Below are 21,633 nucleotides of genomic sequence, written 5' to 3'. Positions count from 1 at the left end.
AACAAAGGGCAAATCTTTTGGGGGGAGGAAATGAAAGAGGTGCTAGACAGGAAAGAAAAATGTTTGATTTAATTTGAAGGGACAGCAGTGGTTTATTGCTGGCTACGCACTCAACCCACCAGCACCTTCAGTTTTCAGGTCAGATACAGTATCAACCTTATCGCACACAACAAAACTCATCTCCTGGGCCATGCTTTTTACTCCGAGTGTCTACCAGCAACTACCATTTGCTTTCATTTAACTATGAAATAAGCTCCTGTTTCTCTGGAATGGTCTATTGGTAGACTGAGATTTGGATAGTAAATAACATTAAACTATAAATTTCCCCCTTATGGAATTGAGATGAAAAGCTTTCCTGTAGTGGGGTGAAAGCTATCAGATTTGCTTCATTTGTAGTTTGAAAACATTTTAACCAGCTATTCATATTCTTTTCAAAGTGTTGGCAATTATTTCCTAATTAGTTGATACATGCATGTTATAGAACATTTGGAAAATAAGGAAATAATTTTTAAAAACCCAGAATATCCACAATCTCACCACCAGAAATGATTACAGTTCAGATTATATAGTTTATATATTTTTATAAAACTTAAATCATACTATACACAGTGTTTTATGTCCTGCTAGTTTATTTAACACTGTATTTTGACTACAATCTGTTACCACATTTTTCAAATGTTTGTTTTAATGGCTGCATTTTGTTCTGTCATGTTTTTCATCTCTTAAAGTAAAACTGGATTATTCATTCTGTTGGCATTTTAATATTCCTCCACGCTTTCTCTCTCTCTCTTATCTTTTTTTTCCACTGACCATTTTTGTACATCAAACCTTTATTTGCATGTCTTAGTATTTTCTTATGATAGATTCAAAACTGTTTTTTAGAATTAGATGCCAGTTTCTACCAAATTTCTACCAAAAGAGCATAACAAATCCCATCTTTAACCTTGCCATATAGTGTAATTTTCTTAAACCCTTTACTTTTTAATAGAGGAGAAATCATATCTCATTGTTTTAACTTGCAGTTCTTAAATTACTAGGGGATTTAAGATTTTTGGTGCTTATAAACTATTTATATTTTTTGTTATCCCAATTTTTGTTACCCTTTGTTTATGCTTCTATTGAAAAGTTAATATGTTCCTCATTAAAACTGAGAAATGTCTTTATATAGAAAAGACATTTTATTTGTTAAAATATTCTTCTAGCTAATCACTTTGGCATTTAATTTGTTTATAATATTTTTGAAGTGTAAAACTAGCTGAATTTTTGTGGTAAAATACTTTTTTTTCCTTCGAAATTTTTTAGTCTTTCCTCCCCCCCTACCCCCTTAGAAAGACCTTCCATATTCAGGAACTAGATAAACATATATCCATATTTTCTTTTAGGTTTTGTGATGAATTTTTTATATTTAGCACTTTAATACACCAGAAATTTATTTTTATTTATGACATGAGGAAAGAATATAACTTGATTTTCCCCTTAACACTATATGTGAGTATCCATGTTTCTGTATATGTACATGTGCACATGAATGTGTGATTTATGATGTATTCTTAGTTATGTATTAAAGGTATACTCTGAGGTCTGTTACATTGTGTTACGTACATTCTTTTATGTTAATTTGGTTATAGATTTTTTTCCTCTAAGAACCACATTATCTTAATGATTACAGCTTTCTACTTCCTTTCTAATAGTCGGTAGGAAAAGTCACTCCTCCTGCTAATGATATTTTATAAATTTTTTTACTTAGGTTTGCCAGAACCCAAAAAGGATCACATCTTCCAAGGCCTGACACAGGACCAGGGGTTTTATACATCCAAAGACTTTCTGCCACTTGTAGCCAAAAGCAGTAAAGCAGGTATCACATATTGTCTTCTGTTCCTAATGTTACCTATGTTGTTATGTGTATTATGAATGTATATTAAGTCCAGGCTCAGTAGGAAATTGTCCAGATCTCCAATGCATCCTTGTATAACACCAATGTAAAATGGAAAAAAAAAAATCTGACATTACTGTTAGCCAGAATCATCTATCTGTCCATCCTCCCAATCAAACATCATCATAAGGATTTTTCACTGTGTTATATACAGGTCTAAACTGCATTATGAAAAGTTGCTTCAAAATAAGAGTGCCCTTAACAAACATCAGAAGATGTTCTTAAAAGAAAAGGCAGGAACTTCACTTTGGGAACTGTTTTATTTTTTTGTTTAAAATAGGACAAGTGACCATGTCTTCCATGATTTGTATCCACACCAGCAGAAAGATTCAGTCTCTTCCTGAACCACAGTTTTATGAAATTAAAATAAAACACTTCGATGGATACCCTAATACCTAGTCTCTGTGTGAAATCACTTCACACACCAAAGGAAGAACAACTGGAAGCTATGCCTGTCCTCTGCTTTGACTGGGCTAGAGTCATCGTCTTAGTGTTAAAGAAGCTATAATATATTCCCTAAAACCCGATAGTCAAACTCCTTTAAATATATATTTTTAAAGAATTCTGGGGCTTCCCTGGTGGCACAGTGGTTGAGAATCTGCCTGCTAATGCAGGGGACACGGGTTCGAGCCCTGGTCTGGGAAGATCCCACATGCTGTGGAGCAACTAAGCCCATGCGCCACAACTACTGAGCCTGTGCTCTAGAGCCCGTGAGCCACAACTACTGAGCCTGCGCGTCTGGAGCCTGTGCTCCGCAACAAGAGAGGCCACGACAGTGAGAGGCCCGCGCACCGCGATGAAGAGTGGCCCCCGCTTGTCGCAACTGGAGAAAGCCCTCGCACAGAAACGAAGACCCAACACAGCCATAAATAAAGAAATAAACAAAAAAAAAAAAAAAAGAATTCTGAACTTCAGATAGTCTAACATCAATTACACACGGAAAAGATAAGAATCTACATTTATTCTCCTAAAATTGAAAAAGATAAGAAACTTTCTCTCTTAGATCAATCTGTAGAACTTTACAGCTAAAGTTGTGTACCATCTTTGTCCTCTTCCTTCCAAGAGAACATGATGCTTGCTAGGGAAGATCATTGTACACATAGCACGTATTTGAGAATTACAAAAGGCTAATTATGTAATCCCAAATACAAACTCTTTCAAGCAAAATGATTATGCTATCTGTGGTGCCATTTCAAAAATTATAGTAATTTATCTTGTCAACAGTTTTATTTAATCCAATAATACAGCGCTACCTAATACATAGCGAACACCTGCATTTTACTTTTTAAAGAATCTTCATATGGGCATCAAATATTCATATAAATGCTGTTGAGAAATGTTCACTTGGAAAGTCATATTTCTTTTATTGCTCAGTTTTACAAACAAAACCAGGAAAAAAGCAGTAAAAGGGAGGAAGTTTTATTTTAACTATTTCAAGAAAATAGTTCTCAGAAATTCTTCAGTTACATAAAGGGAACATATTCAGCATGTTAATTTTCAAAATTTACTAAATATACTATGCAGCAGGGCTATATGTTAGAAATCTTATAAGATGATTTCTAAATAAAATGTTTTAATGAAATACTGCAGATTATTAACTTAGATCACAAGGATCACTTTTTTTCTTCTAACAAACAAATTTAATGACAATAAGTTAAAAATACATATCACAACTTTGACAGAGAGTTTAAATTGATTGATTCCAGTTTATTATGACCCACACTCTTCAAAATGTGTTATAGCTATCCTTCTAGAAGGAAAAAAAGAAGTTAAAGGTATTGACTATGAAATTACACATATGAGCATATCTTTAAAGTGGGAATAAAACTGTCTTTCAATGAAGCAGAATAATTTGATAGTGACACTCCATCCTCGAAAACTGCAAGATGCAATTTTACACTGCTTTGAGTACAAGTATCTTTTGAGCTGTCATGCAGAAATGGTTTCTCTACTTGAAAATGGGGTCTTCCTTTCATCATTCAGGAATGTGTGCCTGTCACTCTCCATTGCCATCGATACGGGGAGCCGTGATTGTACTTGGAGCTGGAGACACAGCTTTCGACTGTGCAACATCCGCTTTACGTTGTGGAGCCCGCCGAGTGTTCATCGTCTTCAGAAAAGGCTTTGTTCATATAAGAGCTGTCCCTGAGGAGGTAAAATGGAACCATCAGAAAATATGGAGTTGTCATGCAACAAATTTTAGAAGATGTAACTGTTAATGTGCAGTCTCCTAGTTTAAATCATTAGAATGTTCTTCAGATTGTGAGACGCACATTTAAAAATTTCTGGGTTACCCATAGTTGCTTTTTCTAGTACAGACATTCAAAATAAAAGAAAATTATTTTATAATACTGATTTGGATACAATGAGAAGTTTATCTTTGTCAATACACAAGTGCTTCTTATTCTCAGGGTTAATATCTTTGAAAGGTACTGTATTTAACTAGTAACAGTGGAATGTGCTAAGTCTTGCATATCCAAATACTAGATACTCTTCACAAAATATATGGATATTAATTAGGAGAATGTGGTAATTAGAGACATTCGGAATTTTCCATAAGTCAAATTTACAAGCTGCATTCAGATATATATATATATAGATATATAGATATATAGATATAGATATAGATATATATATATCATACTTATAGTTAGTTCATTCTGCTATGAAGGCAGTAGAACAAAGAGGTTTCCATTTATTTCTTAAAAGAGCTCTAACATAAGCATTATTTAGAATTAATAATTAGTTAACTTACTAAAAATGACAGATTTAAAATCATTTCATTCTAACAGGTGACTGGTGACTAATCTTGGGTGAAACATCAGCCGGGTACATGCACCACAGACTTCTCAAATTTTAACATTAAGGAAGATAATGCCTTATAAAGGGTATTAGTTCTGAGAACAAGAACCAAATGTATTTATAGAAAGATAAATTACTCATTTTATCCAAATCAGTATTATGAATTTGATTTGCTTTAGAATGCCTGAACATATTTGGAGTCTCTATTCTAGGCAAGAATTATAACTGTAGTCAATAGGTAATTTGTCACATATAGACTAACCACATTACAGATTAATCTCACTAAAATATCAGAGTCACCACTGGTTCATGACCGAGTTAAAAATGTCAACTTTATTCTCCAGGTTTTTCTCTATCCACTCTACCCTTTCAGACTTTTCCAAAATCCAAGGTGGAGATAGTCTTGTAATCATAGGAGTTTTTTCTGGAGCACCATTTTATTTTACTTATTATTTATTTATTTATTTATTTAAACAGCTTTATTGGAGTATAATTGCTTTACAATGGTGTGTTAGTTTCTGCTTTATAACAAAGTGAATCAGTTATACATATACATATGTCCCAATAACTCTTCCCTCTTGCGTCTCCCTCCCTTACACCCTCCCTATCCCACCCCTCTAGGTGGTCACAAAGCACCGGAGCTGATCTCCCTGTGCTATGCGGCTGCTTCCCACTAGCTATCTATTTTATGTTTGGTAGTGTATATATGTCCATGCCACTCTCTCACTTTGTCCCAGCTTACCCTTCCCCCTCCCCGTGTCCTCAAGTCCATCCTCTAGTAGGTCTGCAGTAGGTCTGCGTTCCCATCTTGCCCCTCTTGCCCCTAGGTTCTTCTGACCATTTTCTTTTGTTTTTTTAGATTCCATATATGTGTGTTAACATACGGTGTTTGTTTTTCTCTTTCTGACTTACTTCACTCTGTATGACAGTCTCTAGGTCCATCCACCTCACTACAGATAACTCAGTTTCGTTCCTTTTTATGGCTGAGTAATATTCCATTGTATATACGTGCCTCATCTTCTTTATCCATTCATCTATTGATGGACACTTAGGTTGCTTCCATGTCCTGGCTATTGTAAATAGAGCTGCAATGAACATTTTGGTACATGACTCTTTTTGAATTATGGTTTTCTCAGGGTATATGCCCAGTAGTGGGATTGCTGGGTCGTCTGGTAGTTCTATTTTTAGTTTTTTAAGGAACCCCTCCATACTGTTCTCCATAGTGGCTGTATCAATTTACATTCCCACCAACAGTGAAAGAGGGTTCCCTTTTCTCCACACCCTCTCTGGAGCACCATTTTAGGCATCAATTAGTGCAATCTTATCATGGTACAAATAAAAGGAAAACAGCTGTACTGGAGTAAAGTGACTTGCCTAAGATAAAAAAAGACAGAAGCTAATTTGATTCATCTTTGTCTCCTCATGCATAGCATAGGACCTCAGCAAATAATAAGTACTTGAGCAATATGTTTTGAACTAAATATTTTAAATCTTATTTTTCTAAATCTAAAGTCAGAGAAGTTTTCATTATGAAAGGCTGCACCTTGAAAGTTGGAAGGGAAGACACCCCTGAATGACAATGTCAGTTTACTTCATACTTTATATTATAGTCATCTTCCATTGGCAAGGGTCACTAGAGATGAGTAGTGGCTATTTCTTCTGCATAAGTAGAACACACATAGACACACAAAACGAGACCAGATAATTAATTACTTGAGAAGGTAGAAGTTTTGTTTGCTTGTTTGTTTTTTTGTTTGTTTAATCAACCTACATTTATTGAGCATCCACTGTGTATCAAGCACTGCTTTAGGCAATTGGAATACAGCAGTGAAAACATCAGATAGAAATTCTTGCCCTCATGGAGCTCATACCTAGTAAGGAAAGACACTCAACCAAACAAATTGTCACATAAATGTATGTTGAACAGTGGTTAATGCAATGGAGAAAATAGTTAAAATAGGAGTAAACAAAGTGTGAATTTGGGGAGAGGGTATGGTGGAAGAGGAGACAGGACTTGCCATTTTAAATGGGGTGGTCCAGGAATGCCTCTCTAATATGATGACTTTGGGGATAGAGATGAAAACATTGAGGGAATGTAGACATTTGGGAGAAAAAGGTTCCATATCAAGGTAAATGCATTCATCCTTGATTGAGGAAGGCTCTTGGACTTCTAGGAATAGGGGGAAAAAAAAAAAAGTCAGCGTAACTGGAACAGAGTATGAGAGGATAGTATGTGGCAGTATGTGGTGAGGTCTTGTAAGTGTTCATAAGGTCTTTAGTTTTTAACTGAGTGAAAGAGGAAACAACTGAACTGTTTTGAGCAGACAAACATCAAGATCTGAGTTAAATTTTAAAAGGACTGCTCTACTGATAATTGACTAAGGGGGATTGGGTCAGAAGCAGGGAGGCTATTCAGGGGCTAATTGTTAAAGCGGCTGGATTATAGGAACGAAAGGATCAGAGTCCAGGCATGGCTCAGTCAGAAGACCAAAGCTTGGTGGGATGAACTGTGTTTATCAAAGTATTGGGAGGAAGCAATGGGTTGGTGGGATAACTTGTCGTACGCCTGCAGTTGAGCTTAGTAGAACTCAGGCGGATCTGGGGCTTAATTAAAACTAGAAGAACAAACGTTTGGATGTTTATTGTTAGCTTACAAGAAACTAAAATGTTTACACGGTCTTAAAACTACTGGGCTGTGAGCTCTATGAGAACAGTGCCTTGATCATCACTTTTTTCTTCCCCTGCCTAGCACAATCGATGCCACATAAGAAGTGTTCAACAGATAATTGTGGAATGAATGTTTTCTGGAGAGAATAAGCATCCAGGGCTTCTAGCATTAAAAAGGCTCATAGTTTCCAAGTTAGATAAATGTAATTACTTGATTTGGTATACATCAAAGAGGCGCACTTCCGCCCTTTCACCGGAGGGAGAGCGGCGTGGGGTGAGGCTGGGTAGAACTGTGGCGAGGTGTGTGGAAGGCGCCTGCGGGCTGAGTGTGTGAGTGGACGCGTGAATGTGTGAGTGCGCGCGTGGTGCGTGCAAGGCGAGTGCGTGCGCCCGCCCCCGTGCCCCTCTCCCGGCCTACACCTTGATCTTATTTGATCGGGTTGTGACTCCAGCCCCGCCGGACCAACCCGAAATGAAAAGCTCCCCTCCTGCGAAGCCCCTTCTTCGGGGCGCTGTGCAGCGAGGCCCCTTGGGCGGTGGCAACGCTGCGGTCCTGGAGGTCCCGGAGCTGGTCCTACGGGGCCCGGCGCTCAGAAGTGATGAATTGATCAGATAGACGAGGCTGGGCTTGTCCTGGGCCACTGATTATCGAGGCGATTCTGATCTGAAAAAAAAAAAAAGAGGCCCAAGACATGGTAGTGCTAGCACTTATGAAACTGATAAGTCAATATCATGTATCTACTTCAAGATACAGGTTTTGAAAGAATGTTCTCAGACAAATTTTCAACCTATATGAAGAATTTAATATCAAACCCAATTTCTTTGTATTTCTTCTATTCCTCCTATGCTTTCTACCCCCAGTACACACAAACTGCAATCACACTGGTTTCTTTGAAGTCAATGAAGATTGACATTTAGAGTTTTTCTCAAATATGTATGTTGTTTATTGGGCTTTGGCTCTTTGATGGAATTTGGAAATAACATAATTTGTCTGTTGGTAAAAGGCCTTACTGTCAGGCATGTCAGCATGTATATATCCAAATCTGTGGTCTAATTCTCAAATGATTTTTGAAGGGGGAGGGAAATACAGAACAATATAAAGTTTTCCCATCATTTAGTGGCAAATATGAATTATTACATAGGCCAGTTAGACTTAACAAGGAATTGTTACATGGTTAGTAACAAAGAACCATATAATTAGATCCAGAAATGTTTTAATCTACTAAGTTAGGAGGCACCACTGATAGATTCTGCAGTGACAAGCGCATCCCATTTCTCTAATGCAGAGGTTTTCTTACTTCAGTGTGCATCAAAATCACCTGGAGGGCTTGCTCAACACAGCTTGCTGGGCCCTAGTCCCAATTTCTGACTGAGTAGCTGTGGGATGGGCCTGAGAATGTGCATTTTTAACAAGTTCACTGGTGATGTTGAGGCTGCTGATCTGCTGCTCTAGTGTACCATCAATGTGGCTTCCAGCTGTCTAATTAGAGCCATAAGCAGTGTGGTGTTTGGGGGCACTTTCCATCTTAGTTAACGAAGCATTAATGCTACAGGATATAAGGTTTGATGAAATGAAGATATGGAGGCATCATCAGCATATTGATGTAATTCTGATTCCAAATGTCTTTCAGTCTCCCTTGTGGCCTCACACACATGCTAAATAGGACGCTACTGACAAACTAGCACTGCTCAGCCATGGGTCCTTAGGGAAACCAGCCAATCATTCAGCACTGTCCTCTAAGAAGATGAGGGAAAATCTGTTAATAATTCCCTCCAGAACTTTCTGCAAGCTTAAATAGGTGAGATTAAATTTCACAGGATAACAGAATCCCCAAAAATGCTGGTATTAAAAGTTGTTGACAGATCAGATAGAACTGCAAGAATGCTTTAGGCAGTTGGGAATCCCTAGAAGGAGGCATGAAGGTCAGGACTCAACAGACCCTCTTGAGTTGATAAATTTAAAGGATAAGGTTAGGGAAGGACTTTGTAGTTCTTATTAACTATTACTGAGAAGAATATGGTACAAAATTATTTTAATAGCATAGTCCCACACACAGAGAACATACCAAGAATCTATTGTTCACATAGTCAATTTCCCAATGGCAGCAAAACATGACAGGTCTTTAATTCTGCTATATTTTAAACGGGCTCTCTATCTTACTCCCTAGCACCCCCTGGCTTCCCCCCTGTTTATTTGCCAAAATGATAACTGATTTAACTTTGATGATGCCTGTTTCTATGTATTTTAGCTATTCAGATGGTCAACTATTTTGATAACGCTACTTTATTATTTTTAATAATAAAATAACAGAACCAGATTGCCTGGTCTGTTAGTCAAAAATTTCTTCAACTATTATTACAACTCTGAAATAACACATCTTAGTGTGCAAAAATATACCTTTTAATTGAATCCTTCTGGTACCACACAGCATGCCCCATTATAGATCATTCATGTGGCATGATCCGTAGGTCTCCCCTCAGATATTTTTAATATCAAATAATCATGTTAAAGCTACATCCGTAGATACTTTCATCATCTAAATATGGCTAGCTAAACATTTCCTACCAGTAGCTAACGTTTTCTAGTTTTTTAGTTATGAGAGATATGACCGTGGGACTATTTTTAGAAAATAAACTTTATAAGGTGGCAAATTTAATTTTACTTAGTAAGGGTGATGCTTATAGCAGCTCTTCAATATTTGTCACCTGCACATCATTTCGGTTGACGTTCTCCATGGAAGGTAATCAGAGACCTGTTAGCATGGTTGGAGATATGAAGGTACCTGCAAACAAACACACACACACAATTGTCCCCAGGAACACAAAGTTAATTAATGGTAGTTAATGACTCCCTTGGTACTAAGATACTAAGTATGCCTTTAATAATTTATGATGATGTGGGAATGACATTCCAAGGATCTGTATGTGTTTACATTTTGAAAAGCCTGAAATTTCAGTGTAGTATGAGAGGTAGAATGGAACAGTCAAAAAGGAATTAACTAAAAGTTGAAGTACTTGGTTCTAGGTTATATATTCTAGTCTGATGTGCCCATCTGTAAAATCAGTGTTATAACTATGCTTCTCAGAGTTCCTTCTATTTCCCCAAGTTCTGTATTTTGAACATTTAGAGAAAGATCTGTGAATGATACGGAATCTGGACAGGAAGGCTTTATCTCTTCATAGAATGAGAGCAACTCTGTACTGAAAATTTTAGCAATATCTATAAATATTACACTTGAAACGAGTTGCAATTAATGTTTCCTCAGTCAGTTGGTGAGGTAAAATCTGCTGCACTCAAGACATGGATATCAAAGAAGCTGACAGGTGTGGTTGTCAGAATTCTACACTACATGTGATAATTCAGATGGTGAGTGGAAAAAAAGGACTGTAAGTAGGCCAGGAGCCAACAAATCCTGTGCCCATTCATGATTATATATTCTAAATGCTTAATTATTTTCAAAAATCCCAAGGGGGTGGCTGCATTGTGTTGACTTAGGAATATCTGTAGAGCTAAAAACTATGTACCTTTTTTTACCAACTTTCCAATGTACATATATATACTATATATGTGAAAAAAAAATATATACACATACATACACACAGATTCATTAACAGTGAACATTTTAAACTGGTATCAAGTCACTATCAAACCTTATTAAATAATGATATTTTGTTATTACTCTATTAAACTTTATGTTGCTATTACTCTATTAACTTTTATGTGAAATTTAGAAGCGCCTCTCCCATTAATAATATTCATCTCAGCTTTCCAATATCTTCTTTTCTTATATATAAATTGAAAATATTAAAAATTAATTTGTATAATTTTTTAAACACATGTTCGACGTGCATACAATTTAAAAGATAAAAATAAATGAAAAACACGCATGGATTAATGCATAAACCAAAAAAAATTGTCATTCTTTTTTTTTTTTTAAGATTTATTTATTTTTTTATTGATTGATTGGTCGCTATGTTGGGTCTTCGTTTCTGTGCTAGGGCTTTCTCTAGTTGCGGCAAGCGGGGGCCACCCTTCATCGCGGTGCGCGGGCCTCTCACTATCGCGGCCTCTCCCGCCGCGAAGCACAGGCTCCAGACGCGCAGGCTCAGCAGTTGTGGCTCACGGGCCTAGCTGCTCCGTGGCATGTGGGATCTTCCCGGACCAGGGCTCGAACCCGTGTCCCCTGCATTAGCAGGCAGACCCTCAACCACTGCGCCACCAGGGAAGCCCCTGTCATTCTTTTTAAAGTCATTTGTTTTCTCTTAAGAGGTGAGCTCATCCTTCAAGGTCTGCTCTAAATGTCATTTTCTCTTTGAAGGCTTCCTTAATCCCATTCTAATTAGCCTCTCCCTCCTGTGAGACCTTATATCTCTTTATGCTTCCTATATTAGAGCACTTACCGCATAGGGTAGTTATTACTTTATACTCATCCCACAAATTAAAGTGCAGTCTCCTTCAAATGGATTGGCTCATTCAACTTGGGTCTGACTGAAAGTATAGAATAGTGCTTGATCCAAGACAACAGATAAGTGAAGCATGTTGAATAAAATATTTTAGGGACATTGAAAACCTTATAGGAAGACTTTAAATGAATATGAAATATTCAAAATATATAATTTATATTTATATATATACATATACCTCAAAATTACTTCTGAGAGCTTTTAAATAAGTAGTTATTGTTATTTAATTATTTATATTTTAATTTAAATTTTTAAAATGTATTATATTACAATATCTACCTAGTATTAAAAGTAGATTGAAAAATGTTAATTGTTCCTGGTCTTCAGTCTCTTAAAAAATAGCTGAGAATTATTTTAAAAAAAAGGAAAAAAAGAAATTCAAGCAAGCAATGTATGAAACCAAAGGAAAAATGAATAAAAAGTTGTAGAATCAGAGAGGATTAACGAGTTGCATAAAACAGAGGATCCTGATTTGTACGGAATTTATATGAAGAGGCATTTCAAGATGGAAGAAGGTACTGCAAAGGCACCAAAGTTATGCAGAAGGTAATTTTGTGAGATACTCCAATAGCCAGGAATGCTTGACTGTAGCAAAATCTAAGATGAGGAACAATAAGAGCTAGTCAGATTTAAGAAAATGTTGTCAATCATAAATGAGTAATGTTTAAAAATACCCTCTTCTTGTTAGAAAAGATGTATTTTATGATACCTGTGCAAAGGCATTTTAAGCCTATAAATTATGCATGCATTGCATTTCTGGTTTTTGCAGCTCAGTCATGACACAAAATAGTTAAGGGGCAACTATATTAAATGTGTAGTACAACTCTCATGTGAAGAAATGTTTCCTTCTGTTCAAGATTCTTCAATTTTAAAAGCTTAAAATTAAAAGAAGCCAAATGCTTGTAACACCATAGGAGGTACTAAAAGAAGGAAACTCAACTTGTGGTTTCAGCAAACTTTTTTGCCCAAGAAAAGAATAATTGCAGAATTAGCTTGTAGATTCCAGAGAGTGGTAAGCATATCAAAATTGCGCTGCATTCCACCACAGACTGTGAGTCTGTATAAACCAAAAAGTACAAAATACATTAGGAAGTTTTTAGTAAATTAAAGATGAGATCAAGAGTGGATCGTCAGAGTTTACTGACTCTTTCTTTATCTTCCTTCGTCTCCTTGGTAACCAAAATAACCAGAAGATTGGATTGTGAAATCAAACTCATATGAATTAGAGATATAACTTGCATCGAGCTTTATAAATAATTTCAAGGATATAAGTAAACATGAAGTGTGGGGTAAACAAGAAGAGGTGAAGACCGCTAGTACAGTTCTCCAGGTCCCATCCTGCTGCATCAGGGTGTGCTTTTATCCAGAATAATGTAGGGTCTCTAAGTAACATTTGTAGCTCCATCACTTACACAAAAAGAAGCTGTTTTAACTATAAAACATCTCCAGTTTATACTCAGATAGTTACATAGTTTATTTGACTCTTTAGAGAGAGCCTTGCTGTATAAATCCATACTTCCCAGGTTTTGTTTACCATAGCAATCCTAGACTAGCAGGTATATCTTGCCAAAAGCTTTACGCAGATAAGGGCTCTCCCACTTGCAAATGCTGGTTGATAGTTTGTTTTCCATTAACATGTTTACAAGGGGATTTAACCAGGTCACTTTCCTTTCTTTCTTGAGATTAACTCTTTTACCGTCCTACATCTTCCCTCACCAAAGGAAGATAATCTATTCCATACCAGAATTTCTCAGTAACTAATTCCTACTCATCCTTCAAGATTAGTTTATGCTGTATCTTTTCCAGGCTGACCTTTCTTGACCTGCACAACTGCTGTGTAAAATGCCCTTTTATCTGTCATTAGAACAGAAGGTGTTTATATGTTATCACACAATATAATTGCAGATTTGTCTGCCTCTATGAGATTTTTGAAAGTAGGGATTATTTTATTAACTGCAGCACCTAGCACCATTTTTGTACATAATAAGTACTTAATAAATGTATGGTAAATTTATAAATTAATTGGACTCATTATGTAGTATGAATAAATTTAACAGTGATGAAATAAAAGATAATATTGTCCAGGGTTATCACTGGCCAAAGCAGACTACCAGACAATTTTGATTTGAAATACCATCTCTGAGGTCCTCATGTTCATACAGAATTGATAACTTGTTAAATGTCTAGCTATTAGAGGATAATCTTTACAAAGAATATAGTTTCTTCATATCGTTTCTCAAACTTTGGCAACTAGAATTTAATGTATGCTAGTTTTGAATTCTGCTAATTATGGTTTATAACCTACGCTTACTTTGCCTATATGCAATCTAAAAATGAGTTGACATCATGCTTTTAATTATAGTAAATTAAGTTGTTTCATAATTTCCACAGTATGATGCCTGTAATATTAATCAGACCAAATCATCACATTACATAAAGTTAATCATTAAAATGATGATCATTATTGCATGTTATAGCACTCTATTTTTATTTCACTCTGCATCAACCACATATTTTCCCTGAATATGGAGATAAAAATCAAAGCTAAGAAGTGTTTTTTTTTTTCACTTTCCTCATACAGTATGAAAAGAAAGTAACAATTTGATTTATTGAACCTCAAAAGTGGAACCTTATAGATGCTTTTGTCTTTTATTCCCTTGAGTAATTATTGGTGGAGAAAAAGACAAGAGATATTTGTATGTTTGCTTGATGTACCAGTTGTTCCTCATGAGAACAGGCTCCATCAAACAAGTAAATAAATACGTGTGCCATGAACGGAAGTGTCCATGTACCAAACTCTGAGCTGCTGATTATTAATGATCATTAACAAACATTAGGTATTAAGAGGCACTAACACTGACATCTGTGAACTAATTAGCACAGAAGGCTGATTAATTTGAACAATAAAATATTAAGACCCACTGCATGAGGTTAGACCACTGGTCACTTTGGTCCATCATTTTCATATGTCAGTGTAACTGACATACTGAGGAAAAGTACCATTTGCTTTCTGATTTCAAACTCACAACATAGGATGTTCTGGTCAGGTAGCATGTCTTTTGCATGCTCTGTGTTCCTTGCTTTGGGATGGATGTTTAGTAGCTGTTGACTCCACATACTACTAATTGGTTTTCCTTTTGTTAGCTTGAATGTCCTCTGGGTTTTCATATTAATCATTCATTCTGGTAAACAAAATGTTATTCAGTGTCTACTGTGTGCCAGTCATTTTGATAGATACTGATACGGCTGAAATTCACTTGATAACCTTCCATGTGGCATATCAGCTGGAGTATATCCTGATTTGCCAGGCATCTGTCTGAATGTTCATTTGTGTGTGCTTATCATTTGTTAAATATTCGAGGGTCACTCCTGGACACTGGGGATAGACAGTTAGTAAGATATTCTTTCTGTACTTAAAGAGTTTTTTTGAAGTTTACTGTCTAACAAATAAATGTATTTAAATTCTATTTTAATTTTCCACCTTTATATCTTGAGATAATATGTTTTATGTCTGTACTATTTGCTTTATGAAGTAGTACTTCTTTGTTCTAAACGTATCCTTCCTCTGGATTCAAGGAGTCTCCATGAGCTAATTTACAATGTCGGGTTCATAAGTCCATCACTTGGTTCCTGTATTTCATGATTATATAGTACCTCTAAACTTACTTAGACTAGGAAGCTTGGATTTCCTCTTCCCACTGAAGGCAGCCTTTATCCAGCCAACTCCTTACCTTTAATTTGCCTTTGGCTGGATCCTTTCCTGTTCTAATTCGCCTTGTTTTGAGAGTCAACAACTGGAACCATACAAAGTCTCATTATTTCAAATATACCACAATTTCTGCCTTTGAATAAAACTGAATACCACAGGATTTTGTTCCAGCCATATCAGGATTTTAGCTAAGCTTTGCCATCTCTTAATATACCTTTGGTTTCTCTGATCCTCAGTTTCTCTTCTGTAGGAAGGAAATAATACTTCTTCCCACAAAGTGTTGGTTGTGAGGCCAGCAAGCAGCAGAGTGCCTGAGGTCGGCTGATAAATCTGTAAATCATGATGATATCCAGGGTGTTATTGGCTTTTTGAGCCACAACAGGGAGAAAAACTTGGTTTCAAGAAATACTTAAAAAATAACTAATATATAGGTGTCATATCTCCTGTGTGAAAATTAAAATGAGTTATATATAAAGCACTGAAAGGGTAGCTGCTATATAAGTATTTATTATTATTATTTTTGTCTTGTCAGACAGATTTCTTAAACAGTGAAAGTAAATTCCTCTGTTGTCCACAGATAATGCAAAGGATATTTCACTTAACATATGGCTTCACTTACTTTCAATTCTCATTTTCCTAATATTCCCCTGTTGACTAAGATATATCTTATTATCTCAGTTCTTTTTTCAATATAATATCAATACTTTCCAAATAATTACATATGTTCGTCATGTCTTTCTATCTTTCCTTTAAAAGCTTTTTCCCCTCTTTTATGTAAAATGAAAAATCTAGGTACCTAATAGCAAAATAGCAGGAAGGAGTGTGATTTGTGTCTGCTGCCCAATAGTCTAGTCTTAAATGTTTGAGAAAGTAAATAACATTGCAAGTTTCAAAAGCGGAATTTTAGAATAGTCTCTTTGGGGGCCAATGTATATACCTGCTGACTTCCGTGCACTGTCAGATAGCTGGCATGAATACTAAATATTTGGTATCAACCCTGGCATATATGGAAAATTATGATATGAGCTAAGGATACATTAACATATGGTTTCTTCATGTTCATAACTCTACGTAGGTTTTGGACTATAGGTTTTAGTCAAAAGCCATGGTAAGAGTACTACTAAAGCATGTTCAAGCATAAATCATTGGTAACCTTATTTTAAATTCTTAAAAGTTTTGATTTGTTTGCAGTGTTCAATTTTTGTTTCTAAATTAAATGCCAAATTTGGCAAAAAGTATGTGAGATTATCTACATATAATAGTATACACTGTCTAAGTATTCATAGTTAAGAAGAGTAGAATGGGACAAAACAGACCCTAAATCAGTCTGAGACATGCTCCCAATATGTGTACAGCCAAGTTCAGGGTTTTATTTCTGCCCTCCACAGAAAGGAGTACTATTATAAATACACATCATGTATTGATTTATTCAAACGATAAACATTTGGCATTGTTATCCAGTCAGGTTTGGCATTATCATTAAAATTTAGCATCACTTGACATTTTTGAAACACAATAACTGGTTTATATTGAGCTTATAAGGCACTGCATTATGCAAATAGGACAAAAGTGATACAGAAAACATATCATGGTATGTTTTATTTATTTTGTAATTTGAGGTATTTAAGGAATATTTTGCTTTCCAGACATCACACATTTTTATTTTGTAGAAAATTAAAGAGTAGTCCAAGTTTCTTGGGCCTTTCCTTTTTTTACCTTTGTTGTTGGGCTGCCTTTCTACTGGAGTCATAATCCTATTGCTAAGTGGTAATAAATAGATGGAAGAATGATTTGGGGAAAAAGTGAATTCAGAAAATGACAACTACAAACAAATTGCATTTATTTTCACCTTCTACATGTTAAGTTCTGCTTTAGGTGTTTTACATTTCTGAATTGCCTTAAACAACACCACATACCAATTAGTTAGGTATTGTTATCCCCTTCTTATATATAAGGAACTTGAAGGTCAAAGAGATTCAGCAACTATCTCAAATAAGCAATGGAAGTGGGTTTCAAAACTGATTCAGTTCCACTTACTTCTCTTTTCCTTCTAAACCATGAGCAGTTTGAGATCCACTGTTCTGTATACTTACCACCCACACTACCCACTTATGTAGTACCTTTGCTATTGCTAACCTCTTAATTTATAATGCAAAGTAAAATATTGTGTGATAATAGCTTAGGTAGTTCAATTTTTAAGCCATTAAAACCAGTATTCGGGCTTCCCTGGTGGCGCAGTGGTTGAGAATCTGCCTGCCAATGCAGGGGACACGGGTGCGAGCCCTGTTCTGGGAAGATCCCACATGCCGCGGAACAAATGGGCCCGTGAGCCACAATTACTGAGCCTGCGCGTCTGGAGCCTGTGCTCCGCAACACGAGAGGCCGCGATAGTGAGAGGCCCGCGCACAGCGATGAAGAGTGGCCCTCACTTGCCGCAACTAGAGAAAGCCCTCGCACAGAAACGAAGACCCAACACAGCCATAAACAAACAAACAAATAAATAAATAAAACTGTTAAAAAAAACAGTATTCAAAAAATATCCTAAATAAGATGTAGACTGAAATAGCTTCATGCCAATATTTGGCAATATATTGCATTTCTCAAATTAAAAAAAAAAAATTATCATCCCTCAAAGGAGTCATTTTAGATTCTTTTTCTAATTACCCCCACACTGTTATTTTAATATCCTAGATATTCTGTATATCTGTTTATAAGCTATGGCTCTGTGCTTTATGTTATCTAAGAATTTTTCTTCCCCAAGAATCAATTTTGCTCCCTTATGGGCAATATTAGTCTCATGGAGAATACATGGTATAGATCAATTAAGTTCAGAGACAGCTATAATCTAAAATGACAGTAGTTCACAAAATGCCACTTCTGGACCAGCAACAAAGCATCACCTAGGAATTTGTTAGAAATGCACATCCTCAGGACTCATCCAGTCCTACAGAACTAGGAACCTTAGGGGTGGGCCTATGTAGTGTTTTAACAAGCCCTCTAAGGTGATTCTGATGCACTGTAAAGTTTGGAACCGCTAGTTATGGATAGAGTGCTGAGAGATGGGTCCATGGCTTCAGAGCAACATTGAGCAAGTTACTCTATGGCTCAGTTTTTTCATCTTGATGTAGCCCAGATAATTCCTGGTTTGAAGCCTTACACACACAGCTTTCTCAGCCTCACTTGTCAACTGACAATCTACCTGTCTTCCATGGGGTAGGGAAAGAATAAGACTCGACACCCTCTCAACCTCTTTAGTGGGATGTTTTTACATCTTTTGAAAAAGACTACTCAACATACTGGTTAGGATCACGTTACCAAATGCCTGGAATTCCTCCAAAACAGTAAGTGGAATAAATAAATATCAACATTCTGTCTTAATAGAAATCCCTTTATGGGCACGAAAACAAACAAAAACTAGGGTGTCTAATTTTATGGCACAATAAATTATGTGAGATATGTGGAATAACTGGGAATTTGTCAAGAGGAGCATACTTGTTTCCTGAAATTTTCGTGTATATTTTTACACGAAAAGTAAAAATAAATCTTATTTATTTCTTGGTTCTACAGAATTCCTCCAATCTATTTTCCTACCTACCATTCTAATCACTTACTTCCAGAGACTGGCTCACCCACTTTATTGACTTTTTTCCAGCTTAGATATATATACAGTCTGGTAAAAATAATAAGAATTTATTTTCATATAATGCAGGATTAAAAAGAGAACTTAACCTACAGAAATGAAAGCGTAAAGAGACCAGGCTACTGTAGTGAGAAACCTCACACATCACCAACCGTAGGGCATGCACAACCTAAAACTTGAGAAGTATCTTGTGATGCCATGATCTATAAAATTCCACATGACAACTTCAGTCTAAGACTCTCCTGAGTCAGTGATTTATAAAATGTGAATAGCTGATAACTGAATCTCAGCTTTGGTGAAAGAAAAAACTTCACGTTTATTTAAACATTATAAGCTTTAGCATGTATAATTGAATTAAAAATCAAATATTAAATAAAGAAGAAACATTTTCATGTTTTTCTCTCTTCTGTTTCATTTTAGATGGAGCTTGCGAAGGAAGAAAAATGTGAATTTTTGCCTTTCCTGTCCCCACGGAAGGTTATAGTAAAAGGCGGGAGAATTGTTGCTGTGCAGTTTGTTCGGACAGAGCAAGATGAAACTGGAAAATGGAATGAAGATGAAGATCAGATAGTCCGTCTGAAAGCCGATGTGGTCATCAGTGCCTTTGGCTCAGTTCTGAGTGATCCTAAAGGTAGAGTGCTCGGGAGCTGAAATGTGTTAGGCAATTGTCTGTTATTTTACTGCCATAATGGTTTCCAGCTTTCAGGGAATTGTTTTTCACTTGAACATTCATCTCCTTCTTCTAGTATGGAATGCAAGAAATCTTGATTTATAAGACGTAGAAATGGTTAATGTTTATAGAGAATTCTTTTTAAAGTAGTGGGAATTGAGAAGAACATTAATCTTTCTTTTAAGCTTATAATCAAAATACATGTTCTACTTTGTAATAATTTTTGCCTTGTTTCCTCTATAAGAATAGCTTTTTCTTCAATTAGACCTAGAGTGAGAAAATGTGACAGATAAGTTGTAAGAGCCAGTCTTCAATGATTCAAGCAAATTAGGATCTAATGAATAGTCAAAAATAGAATTCATGTTGACTACTATCTTCATGCCAAATCATCACTAGAAACATCAAAATTATCAAATTAGGAAGTTTGAACTCCTGTCATTTCATTTAAATGGCATAAATGGACATGCTAAGAAAGAACAAAATGCTTAAAAAAAAGATAATGAGAAAAGGAAATGTTTTATATAGCATTCCAAATGAATAATAAGTCAATCAACTAAGACTATTTTGTGTTGTTTTCCCCACACACAGTGTTTTTGTGGGCCATTGTATATAAAGCCTTGGTACCTCCATGCCTTCATTTTGCAAATCTTTTACCTTTTACTACACGCTGTCAAACTGACAATTAACTATTTTATTAACTAAAAGGAAAATAAAAGAAAGACGTTTCTCTAGGTCAGAGATTCATTAAGAAAAACAGTAACCAAAGAAAAAAAAATCTAAACCTGACGATTCCTATAACTTCCTACTATATCCATGCTAAAATTACATTTTGTGTCTGAAATGGAAAGAGATATATGCTTGCAAATGTGCATATTTCTGCAACAGATAAGTGAAAATTTTAACCACTCATCAAGATATTTTATCTGCAGGACATCAAACATCTTGGTATTTGGAAACATCCAGATGTTTAATGTCATCAAGATAAATGTTTTTGAATAGCTGGATGATGGCCTGAATTTGTCACTTTTCATCTAGACGTTTATGTGATATGTAGACATAGTCACAGTGTGGTTTGTTATTTGTTGATGAGTTCAGCAAGGAAAAAAAGAACAACGTATAAATTGCATTCTATTATCTAAAAAAATCATACTGTTCTTACTGCTCTGCATATGACCAAAAATTGAGTAAAGAGTTGAATCGTATTTAACTTGCAATTCTGTTGATTATTTGCCTATCAAAAAATAATTTATTTTACCATCTAAATTTATGTTCCACAACTGACAACTCTAATATTAAGAAAAATATATCTTTTCCTAAGCAAACTTAAGTAGATGTGACTTAGAAGATCATAGAAAACAGCTTTCCAAAGCTTATGTTCCTGTGTGTGTGAAGAGTGAAAGATTTAACTTAGTATTTAAAATATGAAGTAGAAGAAAAGAGAATTTGATTTATTTGTGCTTATTTGACGAAGTCATTTAAGAATTTATTTGTGTATTTTATTCCAAAATTTACTTGTGTTTGTTTCTTCCAGTGCTCTACATGTGTTACGCCTTATACATTAGAGAAATCAAGGAAAAATGGTTCTTCACTTTCCTTTCTTCCCCCCTCCTGCTGACTTGAAAAACAAACTGCTTGGGAAATTTTTCCTCAAATAGAATTACTTGCTTTACGAGGGCCCTTCAGTATTGACATTAATAAGAGCTACTTTCAGGTTAGAGGGGAGCTGGAAGAGCTGGAATATTAAATAG

The 21,633-nt window shown here is 35.7% G+C and overlaps 1 protein-coding gene and 1 non-coding gene across 2 annotated transcripts in view; both read left to right on the top strand.

Annotated features, from left to right (window-relative positions):
• The window catches only part of DPYD (dihydropyrimidine dehydrogenase), a 796,991-nt gene that overhangs the window by 345,787 nt on the left and 429,571 nt on the right, over nt 1–21,633 (top strand). Inside the window, exons 9-11 of the mRNA XM_068540384.1 lie at nt 1,748–1,855; nt 3,917–4,086; nt 19,636–19,846. Of these exons, the coding sequence (XP_068396485.1) occupies nt 1,748–1,855; nt 3,917–4,086; nt 19,636–19,846 (489 nt within the window). The remainder of the gene's footprint in view (nt 1–1,747; nt 1,856–3,916; nt 4,087–19,635; nt 19,847–21,633) is intronic.
• LOC137763232 (small Cajal body-specific RNA 2) lies at nt 7,651–8,070 on the top strand. The gene has a single exon (XR_011073783.1). It is a non-coding gene; the product is annotated as a small Cajal body-specific RNA 2 (non-coding RNA).

Source organism: Eschrichtius robustus, chromosome 3, assembly GCF_028021215.1.
Source record: "Eschrichtius robustus isolate mEscRob2 chromosome 3, mEscRob2.pri, whole genome shotgun sequence".
Classification (NCBI taxonomy): domain Eukaryota; kingdom Metazoa; phylum Chordata; class Mammalia; order Artiodactyla; family Eschrichtiidae; genus Eschrichtius; species Eschrichtius robustus.
This window is presented reverse-complemented; position numbering and strand designations above follow the sequence as displayed.